Raw genomic sequence first — 21729 nt, 5'->3', positions numbered from 1 at the left:
CACTTTGTCACTGAGGCAACTGACCAAAAAGAGGCATCCAAAGACCCTCACAGCCAAGACAAGACGCCCAAAAGGGCCAGAGCCAGCACCTCTCCACTGCTCTGTCCCGTTTATTCACAGGCCTCCAGCTGAGACCAGGACGGTGTCAATATGTCGTCCTACTGCTGGGAGTTTCTCTTTATTTGGTCTGTTTGAATGGATGCTAAGTGTGTTGGAAGGAATAATGTTAATTAAAGTGATGTGATGAAAAATGGTCCAATTAACAAAATCCAGGTAGCAGTTATTACATTTCTTTCTTGTTTTTGGCTTACAATTTTTCTGTGTTTAACCCTTTATCGGGCAAAGAACTATATTTGGTAACTTTAGTGGATATCAAAATGGGGTCCCCATATCTCTCTGTCTGGTCGTAGAACCACATGGACTTGTACGAGGAGAACTTGACTATGAGGGAATTTAAAGGCCAAGTATGAATAAAAATAAAAATACAAACCGGGGGGTTTGATTAGATTGAAGTGCCAAATCTACAAGAAAAAATGTGCAGATTTAAGAGATTTAAAGTGGCAAATCTGCTGGAAAAAATTCGCAGATTTACGAGACAAAACTGGGGGAAAAAACAAGTTTTTTCTCGCAGATTCACCACTTTAAATCTCATAAACCTGCACATTTTTTCTGGTAGATTTGACACCTTAATCTCATAAACTGTATGTTTTTTACACATTCTGGCTGTATGTAATATCCTCCACTATTCTCTAGGGTTGAAATCTGGAATTTGCAAGTACTTCAATGAGTGCCCTATTAAGGGTTAACTGAACTAAAAGCCAAGTCAATGATGGTTTGTTTCCAGCTTTTTAATGCCACCACCAGAAGAGAACAGACTGCTACTGGTGTTCTTTGTCCTGAGCAAGACCTGCTCCCTCTGTGTAACGGGCATACAGAGATGTAGAGCGCTGAATTACCAGAACAAGTTCAACAGTTTTTAGTTGACACCATCAGTTTTCAAGAATGTGTTGTACCACGTTAACAGGGGCGCAGATGAGATTTTTGAACTGGGAGGACGAAGCTCACCAAATTATTTCAACTCAATTAGTTATTTTTCCACTCCATGCCTCAACCAAAATATGTTTTATTTAAACATTTTAAATGAACTGTAGTGTAAACAACAACCAACATATTTACATTAAAGAAGTTTGTAGATGAAATTCTCAGTGCAGCCAAACACATTTACTGACTTGAATCTGACTCAATGAAGGACCCAAAACCCTTTATCACCCTGAACACACTGCTGGGTGATTTCTTGTCTGTCAGGATGTTCTGAGACTATGATGGGGGGACCCAAACAAAGTCTGGGTGTCCGGGAGCATGCTCCCCTGGAGAACATTTTTGCCCTAAAAGCCTAAATTTGGTGCCTCTCGCACATTCTAATGCCACTATTCCATCTTAATCATTGCAGATTTTTTATGAATTATTGTAAAAGATAATAAGGGTTGTTAAATGTGTTATTTAAGGCGTCATATTTTGATGGTATTTTTGCCAATTCTGTGGTGGACTCTGCTAACACATCCATGTGCTCTTATTTTGAAAGCTACATGTGTTTTTATTTTGAAGGTGGGTCTAACAATTTCTTACCATAACGCCTTATGGTGTGTTATATTAACACTGAAAGTCAGAACTTGGAGCTCAGAACAATGTTGAAAATTCTGACATTGGTGTAGACCTTGAATGCACCATTAGCTGCTGAACTCTCTATGTGCTGCAATGTAAATAATCGAACTAACGGAACATTAATCCTCTGTTTTACCGGCGAGGTTTGTCGCTGAAAGTGGGTCACATTGGTGAGGATCTGTTCTGTGTAATATATATAAAACAACTTGACTTGACGAGCTGTCCTGTTGAAGGAAGGTGTGTGAGCAGGGAGGAGTCAGGCAGGTAGGGGTTAAATCCTGCCTGAGGCTGAGCACATATCAGAGGAGAGACACTAGAAAACACTTACTGCAAACTTCTCCTTCTTTCATCTCTCACATGTTACACAAACACAACAGCTGGCGACAAAAGTGAAACATCAACACGCCGTTTTGCAAGAAATGGTTTAGCTGTAATAAATTCATCAGTTGTTGAGCCAGTGTCGTCTGTCCGACTGGTCAGAGCCCATGGAGCTACACTGAAAGCAGATCCTGAGTGTAATTATACTGGAACTAATATGATTTTCAAAATGACCCATAATTAGTTTCATGCAGCTCTCCAGAGCTCTCTCAGTGTTTGTCCCCTTGTCTTGGTCAAAGTGGGGAACAGTATTGTTAGTATTCTTCAGCAGAGCCACAGTTCACACACAGCAGCCTCTCAGCCTCAGTCACCACCACTATTTGTCCATGGAGCAGCTTCATATTCAAACAATCAAACACTCTTGTTTGCTTTTTTTATAAACACAGTCACAAACACGTTTTTTTAACCACCTTAAAAAGCCCTACCTAATAAATCAATAACTGTAATTTTACCATGAGACTTCTCTCTGGGTTTTTAAGGGTTTAGGAACTTAGAAAAACTAACAAACAAGCTAACTGATCGTGGCATCTGTAAAGCAGCAACTCCTGTGTTCTGCCAAGTAAAATGACTGTTTTGGTCAATGGAGTTTAGTGGTTTTGAAGAGGGGCTTGTATTACGTGTAGCAAATGTAATTTAGGTGTCAACTCTGACAAATCCCATCACTGTAAAATTGTGTTAGCCGGCTTGTTTGTTAATGGTTTTTCCAACTAAGGAATGTTACTAAACTAAAATGTGTGTTGATTTGAGATAGAGATTATTATTCATGCATTATTTTTTTTTTAAATTTTCCTTTAACCTGTTTTAATCATACTTCCCTCTCCTGTATTGTCCATAATGCAGCTGATTGGCTTTTAACACAACCAAAGATCTCATATCATGCCACTACATCCTTACATCACTGGTTTACTGCTACGTTTTGTATTCAAGGCTGGTACTGAGTTTTAGAGCTTTTTGGGACTTGGGAACGGTCTTCCCTTATGATAGTGGTTGGTTCCTGATTTCATGGAACACCTGAAAACATTTTATTCAGACAGGCTTTTGGTTAGCCTACGTAAATAATTAATAACATGTTTATGTAGACACTGTCGGTGTGATTTTATTGTGCCAGACCTGTGCTGTGTTGTTGCTTTTATTGTGTATTTGTGTTTAATCTTAAGCACTTTTTCATGTCTGAAAGTTGCTATACAAATAAACTATACTTACTAATTTCTCACCAGTCTCATTCCTAATGCTAAACCAGACAAACCCAAACCAAAAGAGGCAACATGCACCAGCCAATCAGAGGCAGAGTAGGAGGGTTATGGCTTTGCCCTCCTAATTCCTGTCTAGTGTCTGACAGGTTGCCAGACTATCACAGGGCTGACACATAGAGACATTCACTCTCTCATTCACTCCTACGGGCAATTTAGAGTCACCAATTAAACCTAAGCTGCATGTGTTTGGACTGTGGGAGGAAGAGAACCCACACTGACATGAGGAAACATCCAAACTCCACATAATGAATTGTCTTAATTGATCACAACCAAAGAAAACACTTTGTTAATTGAATTTTAGATTATTTAGGAAAAGTTCAATAAAAGCCACATTTGAAAGCTGTAGACTCAGAGGGACACAGCACACACTTGCACATTCTGAAAAACATAATTGGGTATTAATTTGGTGATTAATCTCTCTCCCTAGAACATAACTATGGAATTACAGCTATCATTATCAGAATGTTCAATTTTACCGAAACAATGAATAACTGGCTTTGGATGATATTGGACCATCATTTTTTAATTAGATTGTTTTTTTAGGGGAAGAGTAAGTGTGTGTGTGTATGTGTGTGTGTGTGTGTGTGTGTGTTTATAGTTGCTGCACATGATGCCAGTGATCTGATAAAAATAAAAGCATGGATGTGTCTCTTTCCTAATCGTATTCTTTCTGTAACAAAACCAGGCTGTTATTTATACTGCAGCACAATTGCAAGCCCTGTAAGTGTGAGTATGTGTGTGTGTGTCTGTGTGTTTGTGTGCTCATGTGTGAGGAGCTGCACCATGCTCCCATTTTCCCGATAAGATGTAGCATGCCAATCGAGGGATCTGTTGGAGACAAAGATGAAGTCCAGGTTTAGCCCCTCTATCGGCTCTAGGCGTCTGTCTCATTACCATAATCTCTGCTTTCCATTATCAGCTGGAGAGAGGAGCTGACCCTCCTGATCCACCGGCCTGTCAAACTTTATTCTCCTCCATCCTGGGGATCCTTATTGTGCTGTCGTCCAAAATGAGCATGGAGCTGCTGCAAACATGCAGTAGTGAAGCAGCAGTGTGTTCAGGCTGCCCGGACTCTGCCAGCCAGGCTGCACCATTTACATGTTCAGTTATTGTGAGCTTCGTTCTTAGCTCTGCTTTCAAATCTGCTCTCAGGTGACCCAGTTTTTATAAAGTCTCTACTCCAGCAAGACAAACGGCAAAATACGTATTATTCAGGTGCAAATGAAATTGTATTGCTAAAAGACAGGCATGTAGAGAGTTTATCAGAGGTTAGGGTTATTATGAACAGGTGCTCCATGAACATTTTTAACACCTCATTATTTTAATAGTTCTTACAATTTTGGTTACAGAGTCACTCTGATTTAAAAAAAAAAAAAAAAAGTTCACAGTGAGTTCACATGTTTCGTACCATGAGCTTATCCACATAAAGGCTGAGCTGTTGGTTCTTTTTAATTTGGTTTCCAAAATATGTATAATGACCCAAATTATATGCATTTCAAACATCAACAAGCAATACTGAAATAGTCCTGAATGCAAAAAAAGATAGATATTCAGACAAATAAATCTGATTAAATACAATTGTAATGTATAGTCTAGTTTTCTCAATCTTTGGTGGTAATGCTGGTTAGAACATTGCATCAACATATAGCCGAGCGCCTGGAAATAATGTTGTTGTGGTTTGGCTGTCTGCCTTCTGTATGGTGAACATGTTGACTACTAACATCACTCCTGAAACTCTGGAAGTAAAATAGGGGGACTGGTTTGGTAGTAAGGTGATTCAAAAGAAAAATAGAAAATAAGTAAGCAAGAAATAACAAGCCTTACGGCCGTTTCCTCACGCAGATGCCAAATCCAGGCATGCAGTGTGGGCTGACAGAGACAGAGACAGAAATACTGAGAGGCAAGGAAGCCTCAATTTCACTCTCCTCCCTCCCTCGCTCCCACCTCTGCCCCTCTCCTCCCCTAAATCCCACAGCATGTGGAGGGAAAACAAATAGAGTCCATCCTGTCGCAGCAGCGCCCTGAGGACTCGGAGGTGATCCAGCCCACTGCAGCGGCCTCAAGTGTTGTCACGCTGAGTTACTGCTAAATTACTTTGCAGCAACCCCCCCACATCGCTCCGCCAACACCCCCCCACAACAACAAACAAGACATCCTGCATATGGATGCTTTCTCTAGAGATGCGCATGTATATAAATATATGTTTTTTACCTTGTTATTTTTTTTAGGAAAACCAATCTTTGCAGGGACTAAATGGTGTAAGAATTAATTTAATTAATGCAGCAGCATGTCCTGCGGCCACATGTAATCCGTTGAGAATTCTCTAGCGGGAGCTTTCAAGGGGGGCACCTAGGGGGGAATACAAAAAGATATTCTCCCTGAGAGTCTTCCAGTGGCCTGTAATGGGAGTCTCGCACTAATCCCATAATTCCTTGTTTAATTAAACTACAGAGCCAACCCTGTAGTTGTCTAAACCAGTTTGATGGGCCTTTTTTACTTCACTAGCACATGACCAACTTCTGCACACTGCACTCCTGCAAACAAACTCTGGGAAAAACATAAATCCATATTTGCCCTCTCCATAGTCAGTTCCCATAATTCACAATTCTCAATTCCACAGAACATTTATTTGACAAATGCATTTACATCAAATATAGAGCTGCACATTTACAAACCTGGGCTCCTCTGAACACTTTACTGAGTGAACACAGCTGATGATCAGAGCAGAAGCTCCTGCACTCTGTCAGTCTAGTGGTCTAACATGTTGGTCTCAGTCTGGCAGATGGTGGCATTAGGCCTCACAATGTCAATAAAAAAAAAACCCCTGTATGCAGACTAGAGTTTTCACGATGCTAAGATTTTCAACTCGATACCGATACTCAGGAAAATATTTGATACTCGATGTAATTTTCAATACCACAAGGATAAAAACAAAGACCCCAAAATTTAACAGAAATATTTTTACTAACAAGAAAAATGCAAAAATGAACAGAACCACAGGTTAAATATTTACAATAAAAAACAGTTGTGCAAAAAGAAACTGCAACTATGATAACAAGCTTCAGGTCTGAGGTAGTGCAAAAAAATAAATAAATATATATATATATAAACAATAACAATTAGAACAATATTTTGTATGTTGTGCACAATATTAGGCAAGCTTGATAAGTCGACTTTTCTCTTCTTCATTCTGGGACTTCAACAGAGAAAATAACACTTTTCATCGATACTTTTGAAAATGAGTATCGTATCTAGATACAACGTTTTAGTATCGATACTTTTTTGAGTATCGATACTTTTGAAAACCTGCAGACAGAGACATGTCATTGACTCAAACCGTCCATCGGCACAGCTCTCACATTTTAAAATGCATCACATCAAAAAGCCATAGAGCTTTTACATGCAACATGCTTTAGCTTCAATAAAAAAGTGTAATTTTGTGCCATATTTTCATTGAATACTTTGAAAATTTGGGTGGCATTGTGGAATTTTATTCTAATCATTGTTTTTTGGTTTCTGAAGGCCATTGCTTTATGTGGTCTTGTAGCACTGTGTTGGACTGACAGCCAATATATATAAATGGCAAAGTCATTCAATAAATTTGCATTCAGAAAAGTGCCTCTTTATGAATGCTAAATTGATTTTTGACAGATTTGCCTCAGCATGCAACTGTTGCCTTCTTATTCCCTAAATTGCTTTTGAGCAACATGCTCTTCTTGTTGTATTTATTTTGCAAAATCACAAGTGTTTTGGGTTTCTCTCCTTTCTTTCAAGCAAAAAGAGATGGAGGAGTTACCTGGGGTAAAATCTCTAAACTGAATACATTAACGTGGAGCCTTTGGTGGGTCTATTAGACCTCTGCATACTCGGATGCCTTTGATTAGCCTAAAATCATGTTTTGTTGTCTTTTGTATTTTAAGCACCCTTATGACACAGTTGCCCTCTTCTCCTGTCATTAAAAAAACCTAACAGGCAATAGGTTGACACTAGGGTTGTCAAAATAACAATACTCAAAAAAGTATCGATACTAAAACGTTATATCCGATACAATACTCATTTTCAAAATTATCGTTACCACTACCTCAGACCTGAAGCTTGTTATCATAGTTGCAGTTTCTTTTTGCACAACTGTTTTTTATTATAAATATTTAACCTGTGGTTCTGTTCATTTTTACATGTTGCATTTTCCTTGTTAACAAAAATATTTCTGTTAAATTTTGGGGTCTTTGTTTTTATCCTTGTGGTATCGAAAATGGTATCGAGTATCGAATATTTTCCTGAGTATCGTTGTCGAGTTGAAAATCTTAGTATGGTGACAACCCTAGTTGACACATCATTTCATTCTTATTAAAAACAAGTTGCTTGTTTCCTTTCACCAAAATATCCATCTACATTTTGTTCTATTCTCTCAAAGAGACATTTTCACCAGATTCCTCAGTGTAATTTGTTACAGAACCGTGACGGCTGACCAATAGTCAGGTCCTTTGACTTCAGATGCAACAAAGACAACGCCAATATAGATTTAAGCTCGGCAAAGTTCTGGGATGGTGTAGGAGGATAGAGGTCCTAGATGAGAGGATGAAGGTGGATGGGGGAGAGGAAGATGAGGTGATGAAGGGATGTGGCGACGACGGTTCAGTGCAAGGTTATTATAGTTAACCAAAACTAACACAATAACCAAAACTAGAATTGAAAAAACATTTTCGTTAACTGAAATAAAAATGAAAACGAGAGTTTTAAAAAAAACAATATCTAACTGAAACTTTATTGTGTGGTTACAAACCTAACTAGAACTAACTAAAATTATAGTGAAAATGTCCTTCGTTTTCCTCTTTGTCAACTTTTTTCATACGTACATCACATATATGAAATCTATTTAATCTATCTGGTTTTATGACTTAATAAACATATTGGGGCTGAGATGGATCAGACAAAGGAAATAAAGGAAACATTTATTGTCACTTTTTTTTAATCTGGCACCCAACAAATACCCCATTACAAAACAACTAAAACTAACACTAAAACTAATAAAAACTAAACTAAAACAAAGCATTTTCCAAAAAATAAAAACTAATCAAAACTAGCAAACTCACTCTAAAAACGAATTAAAACTAACTGAATTTGAAATACACAAAAAATCACAACAAAATTAAAACTAAAACTAAAGAAACTAATTTAACCTTGGTTCAGTGTGGGCTAGGAGGGGAGACCAGAGGGAACCGGGGGAGACGAGGATCTGAGCGGGGAACCGTCTCTTCATGTACTGATACAGATCGTGCCCCCAGTGGTTCCTGTAAACTAACAGAGAGACAATGGAGAGGTAAAAGAAAAAAGAAAAAGGGGATTTTGAGGGGGAGGGCATTGTATCAGGTGTGCTTAATTGGAATACTTATACAGAAGTGGGATTTGTTTGAGGCGTGCTCTTTGTTCTTGAATCTTGTTTTATGATGAACACCTGACCGTCTTTATATGGACTGTGATGTCATACTGTAGTCCTCTATGTACAGTACAACATGATATGTCACTATAAAATCGATACCAGATCCTGGTAAAAAAAAATCTAAATAAAAAAAAAACTCATTTGAAATGGATATCTGCATTTGTCAGATAATCTTCCATGGCTCCATCTGGACAGCGTTATAGACACATTGTGTGTGAGTGAAATTAGCTGCACAATAAATATTTTGGGACTATTTTCAGCCTGCCAGTGTGTTTGTCTGGGCTGCCCTGAGGCCTGCAGTGGAAGAATGGTGCTACACACATCACCAAGGTGGTCTGGAGAGATTAGCAACCCTCATTCCACTCCAGCTCTGATCACCGTGCCCTGGGGAATGCTGGGATATGCAGGTTTTGATATAGAATTGTCCTTACCAAGCACAAGAAAATTGTTTTGTCATATAAATAACCACACAGAGGAATCACTGGAGGCTGTGCTGTGTGAAGCATCATCTGTCCCTCCTTCTTCCAGCTGCCTCTCTCTCTATTTGTAAGAAGTTGTGAACATGCTGTGTAAGTCTCATCACTGTCGCTAAACCAGTGAACCACTGAATTTCTTATTGAGAGAATAAACAGGGCCTATTCAGCTGTCTACACCCCTTGTGGCCTGGCTTAGATTGGACAATGTCAATGTCTCCTACAAAATATGTTTACACACTATTCATTTAATTAGTCAAATATGTTTTGGAGGCATTGTAACTGCTGTCTGGTGCATATTCAGTCAGTCAGGTTAATTTTTGTCTATTGCCATGGACTGAAATTCCTGGTCCTCTGTGGTGGGCCCCAGGCCGGTCCTTGATTGGCCCCAGTTGGGACCTCCCTGGGTCCTCAGCTGGAATGAGGTTCCCCTGCGATGATGTAGTGACCATAGAAACACATAGTAATGGTTCACCTTTCCACCAGATGGAGCAGTGATTATAAAAGCTAGAGTGGCTCAGTGGACCTGAAATCAACTGTTCTTTTCATATTTGATGGTAGATGGACTTTTATTTATAAAGCGATTTTCTAGTCGTAGCGACAACTCAAAGTGTTTTAACACTACAGGTCATCATTCACCCACTAACACATACATTCACACACTGGTGGCCGAGGCTACATGGTGCCACCTGCCACCATCAGGAATCCATTCACACATGCACGCAGATGGCACTAGAGGATAAAAACTTTCAAACACCACTGGAAGACAAGAATATATTTTACAACCCCAAGGTCCCAGTAGGTACAGTGTAAAACATAAAGGGGTATATTTATATATCAGAGGTTTATCAATTTGAGCATCAGGGTAGGCGTTAGGATAAGACCAAACCAAAACTTAATGAGCCTAAATGCATGTATGGGGCTTCATTTAAAAGGCAACATGTTCTAGTTTATGCTGTTGGAACTGCATCAGTTAAAAACAGTTTGAAACCTACCACAACCAGCTAGCAGACCGGTGGGTTTTAAGAAGTTAAATATTTTTTTTTAGAAACAGGGTTGTGCATGTGGCTATGCATGAAAAGCATAATGCTAAATGTATTTGGATATTTAAAAAGATCTTTGGTATTACTGCATGTGTTACATCCAACATCTTGTCCCAAATATGATCAAATCAGTGATGAACAGAACTGCTACCTATCCAGCCTGGGATAAACTGACACAAGAAACATTATCACCCGTATTATTAGTGCAGATTTTCTGCTTATTACTTATCCCAATAACATCTGAGTGAATATTTTTGTTCTGGCAAGTCTTTTTGTACTGTGGAATTGAGCACACACACAAAGAAGTTGTCCAGCTCGCCTCGTTCAGTTCCATGAAATGTGTCTGATGTAGCTACACATTTTCTCATCTTCCGTCTCTGACTGTCTGCATGAACTCAACCCCTCATGATCCAACTCAACCTGCAGTGTGTAAAAAGAGGCAGTGGTGTGCTCGGGGACATATCTGTTCTTGTGAAAGTTGAGGTGAAAAAATGATGGGGTTGTTGAAGAGAATTGTAACTGTAAAGCTTTTATTCTGTCATGGCTGGCCAATAGCAAAAAAGAATGGTTTGGACCTTTGATGTCTTCATTAGAGTGCAATGGGTTGGAATGATCATCAAACACTTATTCACTTGGCTGACCCCATTCATCAGTGTATACCAAGGTAATTATAGTTAATAAAAACTAACGAAATAACAAAAACTAGAACTGATAAAACATTTTCGTTAACTGAAATAAAAATAAAAATGAGAGTTTTTAAAAAAACGATAACGAACTGAAACTGTATTGTGTGGTTACAAAACAAACTAAAATTATAGTGAAAATGTCCTTTGTTTTCGTCTTTGTCAACTATTTTCATCCATAATCCAGTGTTTCTATTCCTCCACTCTTTCTGAGTGTGTGTATTCCTGCTTTGTGGGCTTCCGGGACAAGCACGAGTGAAATTACCGTAATGAACCATGTTGGTTGTAAAGAGCAACTTCTCAGCTTTCAGAAAACATTGGAACTTTTCCTGTAGCGTAAACCGTTTAGTTATTGTGGTAAAAGTGTCACCTGCGCAACACTCTGTAAACTTTGGATGTTGTTCTTTCACTGTGTGCAAATGAAAGTCCTCAATATGCCCATAATATTACAAATCACAGTTGTTTTTTTTGCAGAATACATATTGGGGCAACACGGCATAATCCTTTTTGGTTGATATGAAATGTATTTATTTAGCTCCAACTAAACAGCTGCTGGTTAGTGAACATGCAGGAACACATGGTAAATAAAAAAAAAAATTCAAAACACCAGGAACTGTAAGAGTTAATAACCTTATTGGGGCTAAGATGGATAAACCAAAGGAAATAAAGGCAAAATTTATTATGACCTCTTTGAATCTCGCAACCAACCCATTACAAAAAAACTAAACTAATAAAAACTAAACTAAAACTAAGCATTAAAAAAAAATAAAAATTAAACTAAAACTAGCAAACTCACTCTAAAACTAATGAAAAATCCCAAACTATTATAACCTTGGTGGAAGTGGGTGATCACAGTGGAAAAGCTGTCCTCCCAACTTACTTTCCTGTAGGGCCACATGAGAAACCCTGATTGGGGTCAAACTAATTTTGTCGTGACATAACCTCTAAGTTGGTCACTATACTAAATTATAGAATGCATACAGTTCACTAGATTCACTCCAAACTACGGTGGCCCTGAAGTGCAATTGTATTGTGAATTTCGCCAACACAACAAATACATTTTCCGCGCCACGCAATTTGATTATATGATTACATGTAAAGTTAACACTTCATCTTCTCTCTGCAGGTAAGAGTTTTATACTGCAAAGTGATAAAGAATGACAGTAAAGTGTTTATCTTTTATGTCAGCTCGCTCTGAACCGGCTCAATGAATTTATCGTAAATATCACAATACGGGCGCACTACATATATATGGGCAGCTGGTTTGACTACAGAGAAGAGAATGACGGCACGAACCATTCAGGAGGAGGATCAGTGTCCAATATGTACCGACCCTTTCCGTTTGATTTATTGCTGGCGTGTTGTGGTGAATTGCTGGTGTGTTGTGATTTATTGCTGGTGTGTTGTGGTGAGTTGCTGATGTGTTGTGATGAATTGCTGGTGTGTTGTGGTGAATTGCTGGTGTGTTGTGGTGAATTGCTGGTGTGTTGTGATGAATTGCTGGTGTGTTGTGGTGAATTACTGGTGTGTTGTGATGAATTGCTGGTGTGTTGTGATGAATTGCTGGTGTGTTGTGGTGAATTGCTGGTGTGTTGTGGTGAATTGCTGGTGTGTTGTGATTTATTGCTGGTGTGTTGTGGTGAGTTGCTGGTGTGTTGTGATGAATTGCTGGTGTGTTGTGATGAATTGCTGGTGTGTTGTGGTGAATTGCTGGTGTGTTGTGGTGAGTTGCTGGTGTGTTGTGGTGAGTTGCTGATGTGTTGTAATGAATTGCTGGTGTGTTGTGGTGAATTGCTATTGTGTTGTGATTAGGGATGGGTACCGAATTCGGTACTTTTATAGGTAACGACCGAATTCCGTCGGTACTACCGAGTACCGATTCATGAAAAAATAAACGGTACCATGTTTCGGTACCTAAACGGCGTTAACTTTAAACTGATCATTGATTTCAACCTGTTTTCATTTAACGTCTTTGATTAACAAGCGTGCTGACGATCGCACTATTTTTTATTTTTTTATTTACCTCCTCGTCTGGTCCTGTCTGTTCACCGCGAACCGAAAATTGGTACCGTTGAGTACCGGTACCGATTCCCAGGTACCGGGTATCGGTACCGTATCGGTTCAAATGTGAAAGGTACCCATCCCTAGTTGTGATGAATTGCTGGTGTGTTGTGGTGAATTGCTGGTGTGGTTTGCACTTCAGGGCCACCGTACCAAACAGCTTCTTACTAAGACAATTAAGTCTTTGGTCCTACATTATAAATCCTTTGTGTATTTTTATTTTTATTTTTTCACTTTTAGCGGATGTTGTTGGGTTTAGTTTGGGAAAGTGTGTGAGTGTGTTGCTCTCCACTTATCAAGTGAGAAGCAACAGTTTCTGCTTTACCAGGCTGTGGGTCTCCTGTGTCATTTTAAGGTTTATTTTTAGTGTCGACTTGCATACCACTTTATGATGAGTAATGTGCAAGAATGATTTAAAAATGAGTTCAATCAGTAAATATATAAAAGTTTAATATGACATATGATATGATTTCACATATATTGTGAGATTATACATGCATACTAGATTGATATAACAGATTATATGTGATGATTGTGACAAATGATGTGCTATTTTTTAACAGATTTAATGTGATTGTGATATTTGATTTGTGTGTTCTGTTATTTGATACAGACCTACTTTAAGTTTTGATGAATGCATTCATTTGTTGTTTCAGACTAATCCCAGTTTATAATCCAGTGGAGAATGTGACTCAGACTTTAGGCATGGGGGTGGGTTTTCTTATCAACACTATGGTCACTGCTAGATTGACGTCTCATGTTAAATTTAATAACTAAATATACTCTATATAATTATATTGTATACAGTATGTGAATGCACTCATCTTATTTCATAGTTTAGATATTTGCCACTTTGCCACAACAGTTTTGGGCCAATAATAATATTATATACAACATGGTCCTACATTGCAGGAGTAAATAGCAATATACTATGTACTTACATACTGTCATTAGATGATTTGTGGCTTGAGAAACAGATATGAACAGCTCATACAGGCTCCAACTGAATAAAGGCTCCTCTAGTTTATTCATCCAAATTAATGGATAAATATTCAGTTTGATCAATAATGTCTTGTATTTCTGCAATCAGTAGACAGGAAAATCAGTAAGCCAGTCAGCTAGGGATGCACAATATATATCTGTATCAATAGATTATTAGCTGATAATGTCAAATTATATTATTATGTAATATTCTGAAAATTAAATTATAGTTGATTCCTTATTGGCCGATAAAGCGACAGCAAATTTGCCTTCAATGAGTATTTAATATATTGACATGTCTCAATTGACAGATTATGTAAAAGCATGATTAATACATAAATTAAATTCTTAGGGAACATGCTGCATAGAAGCCAAAATATGTTTGGCATTTAAAAAAAAAAAGTATTTTACTTGAAAAGTAATGAACATTTCAAGAGACAGGACTGTTTGTTTTTGTTGTGATAGTGATGCTATTGAGATTTGCTTTTGATATGGAATATTAAATCACACATCTTTGCTCACTACGAAGCCTTTCTTACTCTCAGATGGACATAAACTACACATTATAAACTTCCTTTTCAAAATACAAAATTGTGAAAATATCCGTTCATGTGAGATTTAGTCAGTTACTTGTGAGTATCTCTATGAGAGGCAGCGTGATGTTATACTTTTTCAAATAATTCAGATTATTCTTTTATTCTTCACCTTATTACATATTGCCAATATGACCATGCTGACATGACGTCTGTGTGTTTGTTCAGGCAGTCGGATGGATGAAGTGTCGGACGTGGAGTCAGAGCCTGATCTCCCCCTGAAGAGAAAGCAGCGCAGGAGTCGGACCACGTTCACAGCAGAGCAGCTGGAGGAGCTGGAGAAGGCTTTCGAAAGAACCCACTACCCCGACATCTACACCAGGGAGGAGCTGGCCCAGAGGACTAAACTCACTGAGGCCAGGGTTCAGGTAATGCAACATCCGTACATACAGCACATACCTTGCCATGTAGTGTTTTGAAAGTTTAAAGTTCAACAGCAATGCCTCAGCTGGGCCATGGATCCATTTGGACAACAATATATATTCTAAATGCTGTACAATAATAGCAAGGTGCTGAAAGTTTACAGTAAAAATAGTCATGTTTCCTTTAGGGGGAAGTTTCAGGCCACGGCCTCTCAAATGTCCGCTCACTCTGCATGTCTCCGTTACAAACAGGCCCCAGAGGGATTTAGAGTATCCATAGGGGACGTATGGTTTTCGATCGTCGAGTTATCGTGCACAACTCCACTGCTGATAATAAACAAACCAGCATGGCTAATTATGCACAGCGTCTCCACTGATCATAAACATCGTGATCTAGAATTAACTGCCGGCCGCCGTGGCTCATTAAGAAGAGTAAGAACGAATTTCCAAAAGTCTCCAATAATACCAGAAAAAGTCGTCAGATTTGTTGCTTTTTTGAAAAATAGTAGCTAGGGGGGTCTGAAAAGTCACTAAATATAGTGACAACACTGCTTCGGCGGCTTTTACAAGTGGCGCGTGTTGTTGTGGCGTTGGGTACTACGTCACATCCTGCTTAGCGTTCTATCCAATCAGCATCCAGGCTTTTTTCAAGGGAGTAAAACGGCCCTGCTCTTCTACAGGGACTAAAAATGTCCAGTTAAAAGACCGCTCAGGGTGGCTCATATTCAAATTAGGGGCGTTTCAGCGAGTGAGACCGCCTCATTCCGAGTACTGGACTGCATTCAAGCAATTAAGAGACGTATTTTTACTTTCTTTTTTTCTTGCACTTTTACCTCTACGTCTGCTCTGATAAACATACTCAAAGCACGGTTCTTCTCAAGCTTTTTGTTAACCTTTGATTGATTTGTATTATTTACAAGATGTCATTATTATACCAATATTTTTTTGGTACTTAACAGACCAAATTCCATACTTACCCACTGAGTTTAACTTATTCACAAATTCTGTACATGCAGTATGATGCCAGAGACTCTGCCAGCTGTTCACATCTGAGTTCAGGAGCCTGTCTCTGGTCTCTGGTGGGTCTGACAGCTCCCCAGTGTCGTAGTAATGCTGGAGAAAACCCTGCAGAGCTCTAACAACAGCTGTTAGGTGTTCAGCAGTGGGGTGGGGGCTGCATTCCTCATGCATGTCTCACTCCCTGACATCTTGGCCGGAATCTGTATTTCCCACCACTTTCAAGCTCGCCACTCATTGTAAAATTCACAGCAGATCACTGAAGGGTCTGAGCTGTCTCATGGGAGCTTTAATCCACAGCAGCAATGTGGATCAATCAAAACCCAGGAAAACCAAGAGTGAGAAACCACTGTTGCTTGGAAACCAGTCCACACACTGTCACTTAGCTCTCATACCTGCAGACCTCAGGGTTATCTATTGACGCTGGTCATCCTGTATTCACCTGCACAGATATAAGAGGAACAGTTCATGTTCAGCTGAAAAAACAATCCTTGTTGTTCTGAAGCTTTTGACTGTGCCACTTGTCCTCATTCATGAACTGTCAAGAATAAAGTATTTCTTAGAAGCATAAAGTTCAAGCTTCTATAGTTTCAAAGGATGGAAGTTAGTGGACCTTGTCAGTGGCGGACTAGTGCCACCATAGTTGAAAAAGCAGGCTAAAGTGCCCTCTAGAGTGGTTAAAACGAGAGGAAGTGCATTATTGGCTGCCCTTTACACATGCAAAAAATGAATATGTGCCCTCTAGGGTGCCTCTTCATTTAATAAATTATGATGATGTGCCCTCTAGTGCAAAAAGACAGAAGATTGTTCCTCTCTTTGGTAGCCGACGAACAGGGAATGCTGAAGAGGAGTTGCTTTCATGTGCCGTTGCTATGACGAACAGCTACATTGAGTGGTACTAAAATCCGCTACGAAGCAAAAATTGGATTAATAGTCTACCTGTACCTGTAGTGGAAAAGCGCAATTAGATGCCAAGTTAGAAAACACGATAAAGTGCCCTTGCAATAGAGAGAAAAAGAATCCCAGCGAAGAAAATGATCTGCAGTGATTACAAAAATGTCACAGTAGGATATCAATAAAGATTCTATAATACAGTATCACCCAACTGTGAGTAATGTTATGTGAGGCGTTTGCTTTGTCCCCGGACCCCCCTAGATGGTTCGGTTTGATGTTTTAATTGTCAGTACCATACTATTAATTACTCTGATCTGGATCTCCTTTTAACTTAATGCTAATCGTAATCAAGGATGAGGACTATTTCATCATACATGATGCATCATAGCATTCTGCGTGCTGGTGGGGCTCCATGTTGTGCAGATTGTGCCCTTTTTATTTTTTTGCCCTGCCCTTCTAACAGTCTGAGTCCACCACGGGACCTTGTGTTGTAGTCAGTGTTGTCAGCTGCTGTTTCCAAAGTGAGCAATCGATCCAGACTGGTCTCCCCTCAAAACCGTCAATATAAGGCGTTGGCACATGCAGCAAAATACGACGTCCAAATACTTTTTAGACGCCATCTTGCTGACGTAGTAGTAATGATTGACGGAGATGCAGTTTAAATGGTGGATGTCGCACTCGGAGAAGAGGATCCGTGTCCTGTGTGAAAACAAAAGTTTACTTTTAATGTAACTTTTTTTTTTAAAGTAGCTTCTGTGACTCACGGTTTGTGAATCACCAAAGCAAGAGTAAATTACTTTTCACGTAACTTTTGTGGCTTACTTCACCCTCGTGACTACTTCATTTCTGGCATTTGAGTACATTTAATTACTGTTTAAACTAAACTTTAAACGCCTAACCAGGAAGTTTTTTGCCCTAAACCTAGCTCAGTGGTTCTGTAGTCTAAATTCACAGAAACTGCAGCTCGTTTTACAACCGTGAAGTGTACGTGTATGTTTAATGACGTGTGTGCTATTTTGAAAACACTCCATGAGCCATGAAACACTCATATGTGTCCAACGGTCTATTCTGTCGTTTAGGTTGGATATCTTGTTGATCAGTCAAGTCCATATACTATTTTTGCACATTTTAGATGTAGTGGTACTTTTTATACAGAAGGATGACATACGGCATGGAAAACACACTGTGTGAGATCGGTCTAACATGAATCTGTGTCATACTACACCGCCCTACAAAAACTGCCTAACTGCAGTAACTACATTTTTGGTCGAAATTGAGTTGTAACTAAAAATGAACTCCTTGATGTCTGTTTTATCTTGTGACAAAGTTTTAGATTTCAATTTTGCTTTATTTCAGAGAAATAATATTGTAAAAAATGCAGTAACTACAAAAGCCAACTCAAAACTAAAGCTCAACTTTGACTGTGATACAGTGCAGCCTTGTATTTCTTCATTGTGTTGAATAGTGAAGACAAGATTAGTATAAATTATAAGTTTATTTAACAGGGAAATTATTATCTAGATAGTGATTAAGTAAAAAAGTGAGATGAAATTATATAATTAATATAAATAAAATAATATATATATATAATATAAATATAATATAAAAATTAAAGACTAAAATATAACATTACTTTATAATATTAAGTCTAAAATACACAAATATTTGAATAGAGTTGGTAAACACTTAAATACATTTATAACAAAATCAATTTGAAAATGTTTATTTACTTAAAACAAAATATAAAAGCTGAATGAAGATGTCAACATTGTAATTACTGCACTCTGGTTTTGCAATGTTGTAAAAGGTTCTAATAGTAATGCAAAACCAGAGTGCAGTAACTACATTTTTGGGGCTAACAGTCAAATAAATCATCATGATATTTTAGCATAAAAATGACATCATCAATACATGTAGAAATAAGTGTCATATCACTTACCTACATATAACCCATTTGGCTGGCCAGTTAAAAAACGTTAAAAAACTTTAAAGTAGTTTTTCTCAGTTTTACCCTTCGCATAGTTACTGCAGTTAGACTTTGTAGGGAAGTATACCATTTCAATTTTGCAGCTTGTCAGAAGCAGTGAATGCAGCTCTATGATGTATTGTAATTTAAAAAAAAGAGTGATGCAAGAAGAGACGTGTCATCAACTTACATCATCCATCTGCACCACTCCAGTGTTTTAATGGAACAAACAATCAACTGGTTTTGGTCACAGTGCTGGCTTCAGTGTATCAGAAACCCTCAGAAGGGGAGAAGAGGACAGTGTGGGTGGAAGTTTTCTCTATAGATCATGACGCTACATCAATGCACTCTGCATGTTGTTAACGGGGAATGTTTTAACATGTGGCTCCAAAAAGTTTTATAGCATGTCATATTATCATCATATTCATCAAACCATATTCTCATTTATTCATGTGTTTCCTTTCATTTGTTACCCATATTTATCATAGTATTTTAAGTATTTATTTATTTTTCATTTGATAAACTTGTCCCTTGCCCCCATGTGGCAAAGTATAAATGAGCCAGGTTATAGTTGGTTGGAATTGATAAATGAACTGCACTTGTATAGTGCTTTTCTAGTCATAGTGACCACTGGACGATGTATTATTATGGATCCCAATGCAGTCCATAACGAGACACGGCCTGCCGCCCTGGGATTGGTCAGCGCTGTGCTTTATGTCCTGAGTCATGAGATGTTGTGTTGCAGCATTGGGTCTTCTTGTCACCTTTGGAACAAGCTTGCAAAACATAACCGTAACGTTCAAAGTTGTTTATTAACCAAAAGTTTCACTTCCACGTGATTAAACCTACATGAGACCTCGCGCAATTATAAGTTAACCCTATTCCTTGTTCTCACCATAGAAGCATCGAGTTCATTGTTACACTCGTCTCCATCTTGTTTCCGATACGGTGAGCAGACCATATCTGGACTGTGGAGGAGGAGAGGGATCTGATCACTGACTACAGCCTCTCTACACCTCAACCTGACTGAGAGAAGCTGCTGCTAATTCATGTTAGCATTAACTGGAGCATTAACTGGGATGGTAGTTTTGGCTAGCAAAAAACAAAAACAAAATGTTCGTTACTGACCTCAGAAAACTGAGCAGCGACTCCTTGGAGTGTCTGTTAGTCCAACCAAACACTGAACAAGACATTTTACTGAACAAAACGTTCAAATAAACTGTCATTAAGTGAAAATACATTGAAAGGGTCAAAGTTATGAGACCAAACCGGTAAACGTCCTTTTTTATATCTATATAACGTTATATATAACTTTATTGACACGTTGCTGTGGATGCGCATTGTTCTGCTTCTCTCCTGATGACGGCTCGCCTTGTTAGTGACCTGTCAATCAAAGGTAGCCCCGCCCCAAATCATGATTCTTTATCTTCTATTTTCTTCTAAATGGTGCCATTATTAGAACTATTGACATCAGATTGTCTTGAATAAGTTTTTTTTACTAGTGATTGAGACCATAGTGTTGTCCTGAAAAACATTTCTGAGGTAATAAATCAAGTGAGAAGTTTTCTCATTTTGCACTGAAATTAATGGACAGAAATGTTTTTGCAGTTAAACTTAGCACCCCCTGCTGGAAGTTTTGGTAGAATGCAGCTTAAGGCACTTCCTGGTTTGCCTCCCTGCTCAGACCTGGAGGTTGCCGCCTGGTTCTTACTCTAACCCTAAAGTTACTGTTACACGTTAGACGTCAGTTTTGCTAATTAACCAACCAATCAGCAACCATTACCAGTTCTTGCCAGATGGGAAAAAGTATTTCATAATTTAAAATTGAACAATAAATTGACCTCTGTATGTCAGAAATCTTGGAGGATGAAGATCTAAAGACTGACGTGTTGGATAAGAGTGAACTTGAGAATTAAATTTAAAATAAGTCTTTGCTCTGGAAAGTTTTCATGATCTGAATATACCTTAAAAATAAAAACATAGATATTGACGACAGTAAGTATCTGGAGTTTCTGAAAAACGTGAATGGTTGTCTGTCTTTATGTGTCTTTGTGTCTTTCTGGGGACCTGTCCAGTGTCTTTCGCCCAATGTCAGCTGGGATCGGCTGCAGCCAAGGATATAAAGTCCTGACGCTGGAGAAACTGCAACTAAGAATGCTTTGTGTTTTTTGTGTTTGTATGACTATGGTAGTTCCTTGATTATTTTCTGATGATTAAAGAATCAATCAATCAATCAAATAATTGTTTCTGAACTACTCAAAAAATAAAAACCTTAAGACATAAAAAGGAGTGAATGGAGGTTTTTGTGTAGCTTCCAGTTTTCTTTGCTGGTGTGAGGAGCAGGTGACTGGAGGAGAGGTGATACTCTCCTGGTCATGTCTTTGGACTGTTGATCAGTCAGACTCGACTTCTTCTGCTTCTCTTGCAGTAGTACCTCAGGGCGACAGCACCTGTTCTAATTATTTGAGTCTCCTCTACAGAAATAGGAGTCCAAATGATCTTCTCCACTTAAAAGGCATGTTTCCATTTGCTCAAAATGAAAAAGGAGGATTCCTGGAGAAAATGGGCGGGTGGGAAGCTGGAGGCAATACATAGATTCCTGCTGCTGCTCTGGATGTGGTGTGTGTGTGTGTGTGTGTGTGTGTGTGTGTGTGTGTGTGTGTGTGCGTGCGTGCGTGTGTGTGTGTTATTAACTCATGTGAGTGGTATTGTCCGGTTTGATTCACATTGATGCAGATACAGTTACCTGAGTGTGTGTGTGTGTGAGGAGGAGAAAGATCCGTGCTCCATGAGTGTGTTTTCTGCAGAGCGACAGGCTGATACCTGCCCTGAGCTTCTGTCTTTTTCTTGACTTTAATTAAGAACTTGGAAATTAGTGCCCTGCTGAGTTAAAAAGAAGACAGTTTAGCTTTTGGCGATACAC

The 21729-nt window shown here is 38.7% G+C and overlaps 2 protein-coding genes across 4 annotated transcripts in view; one reads left to right on the top strand and one right to left on the bottom strand.

Moving 5' to 3' along the window:
- Nucleotides 1-21729, top strand: part of LOC131971684 (paired box protein Pax-7-like) — an 80160-nt gene that overhangs the window by 19844 nt on the left and 38587 nt on the right. For all 3 annotated transcript variants that reach the window (XM_059333234.1, XM_059333235.1, XM_059333233.1), the window contains exon 5: nucleotides 14736-14935. In XM_059333234.1, the coding sequence (XP_059189217.1) occupies nucleotides 14736-14935 (200 nt within the window). The remainder of the gene's footprint in view (nucleotides 1-14735; nucleotides 14936-21729) is intronic.
- Nucleotides 1-21729, bottom strand: part of asxl1 (ASXL transcriptional regulator 1) — a 138765-nt gene that overhangs the window by 109135 nt on the left and 7901 nt on the right. The gene's annotated exons all lie outside the window — the stretch shown is intronic.

This window comes from Centropristis striata, chromosome 5 (assembly GCF_030273125.1).
Source record: "Centropristis striata isolate RG_2023a ecotype Rhode Island chromosome 5, C.striata_1.0, whole genome shotgun sequence".
Taxonomy (NCBI): Eukaryota; Metazoa; Chordata; class Actinopteri; order Perciformes; family Serranidae; genus Centropristis; species Centropristis striata.
This window is presented reverse-complemented; position numbering and strand designations above follow the sequence as displayed.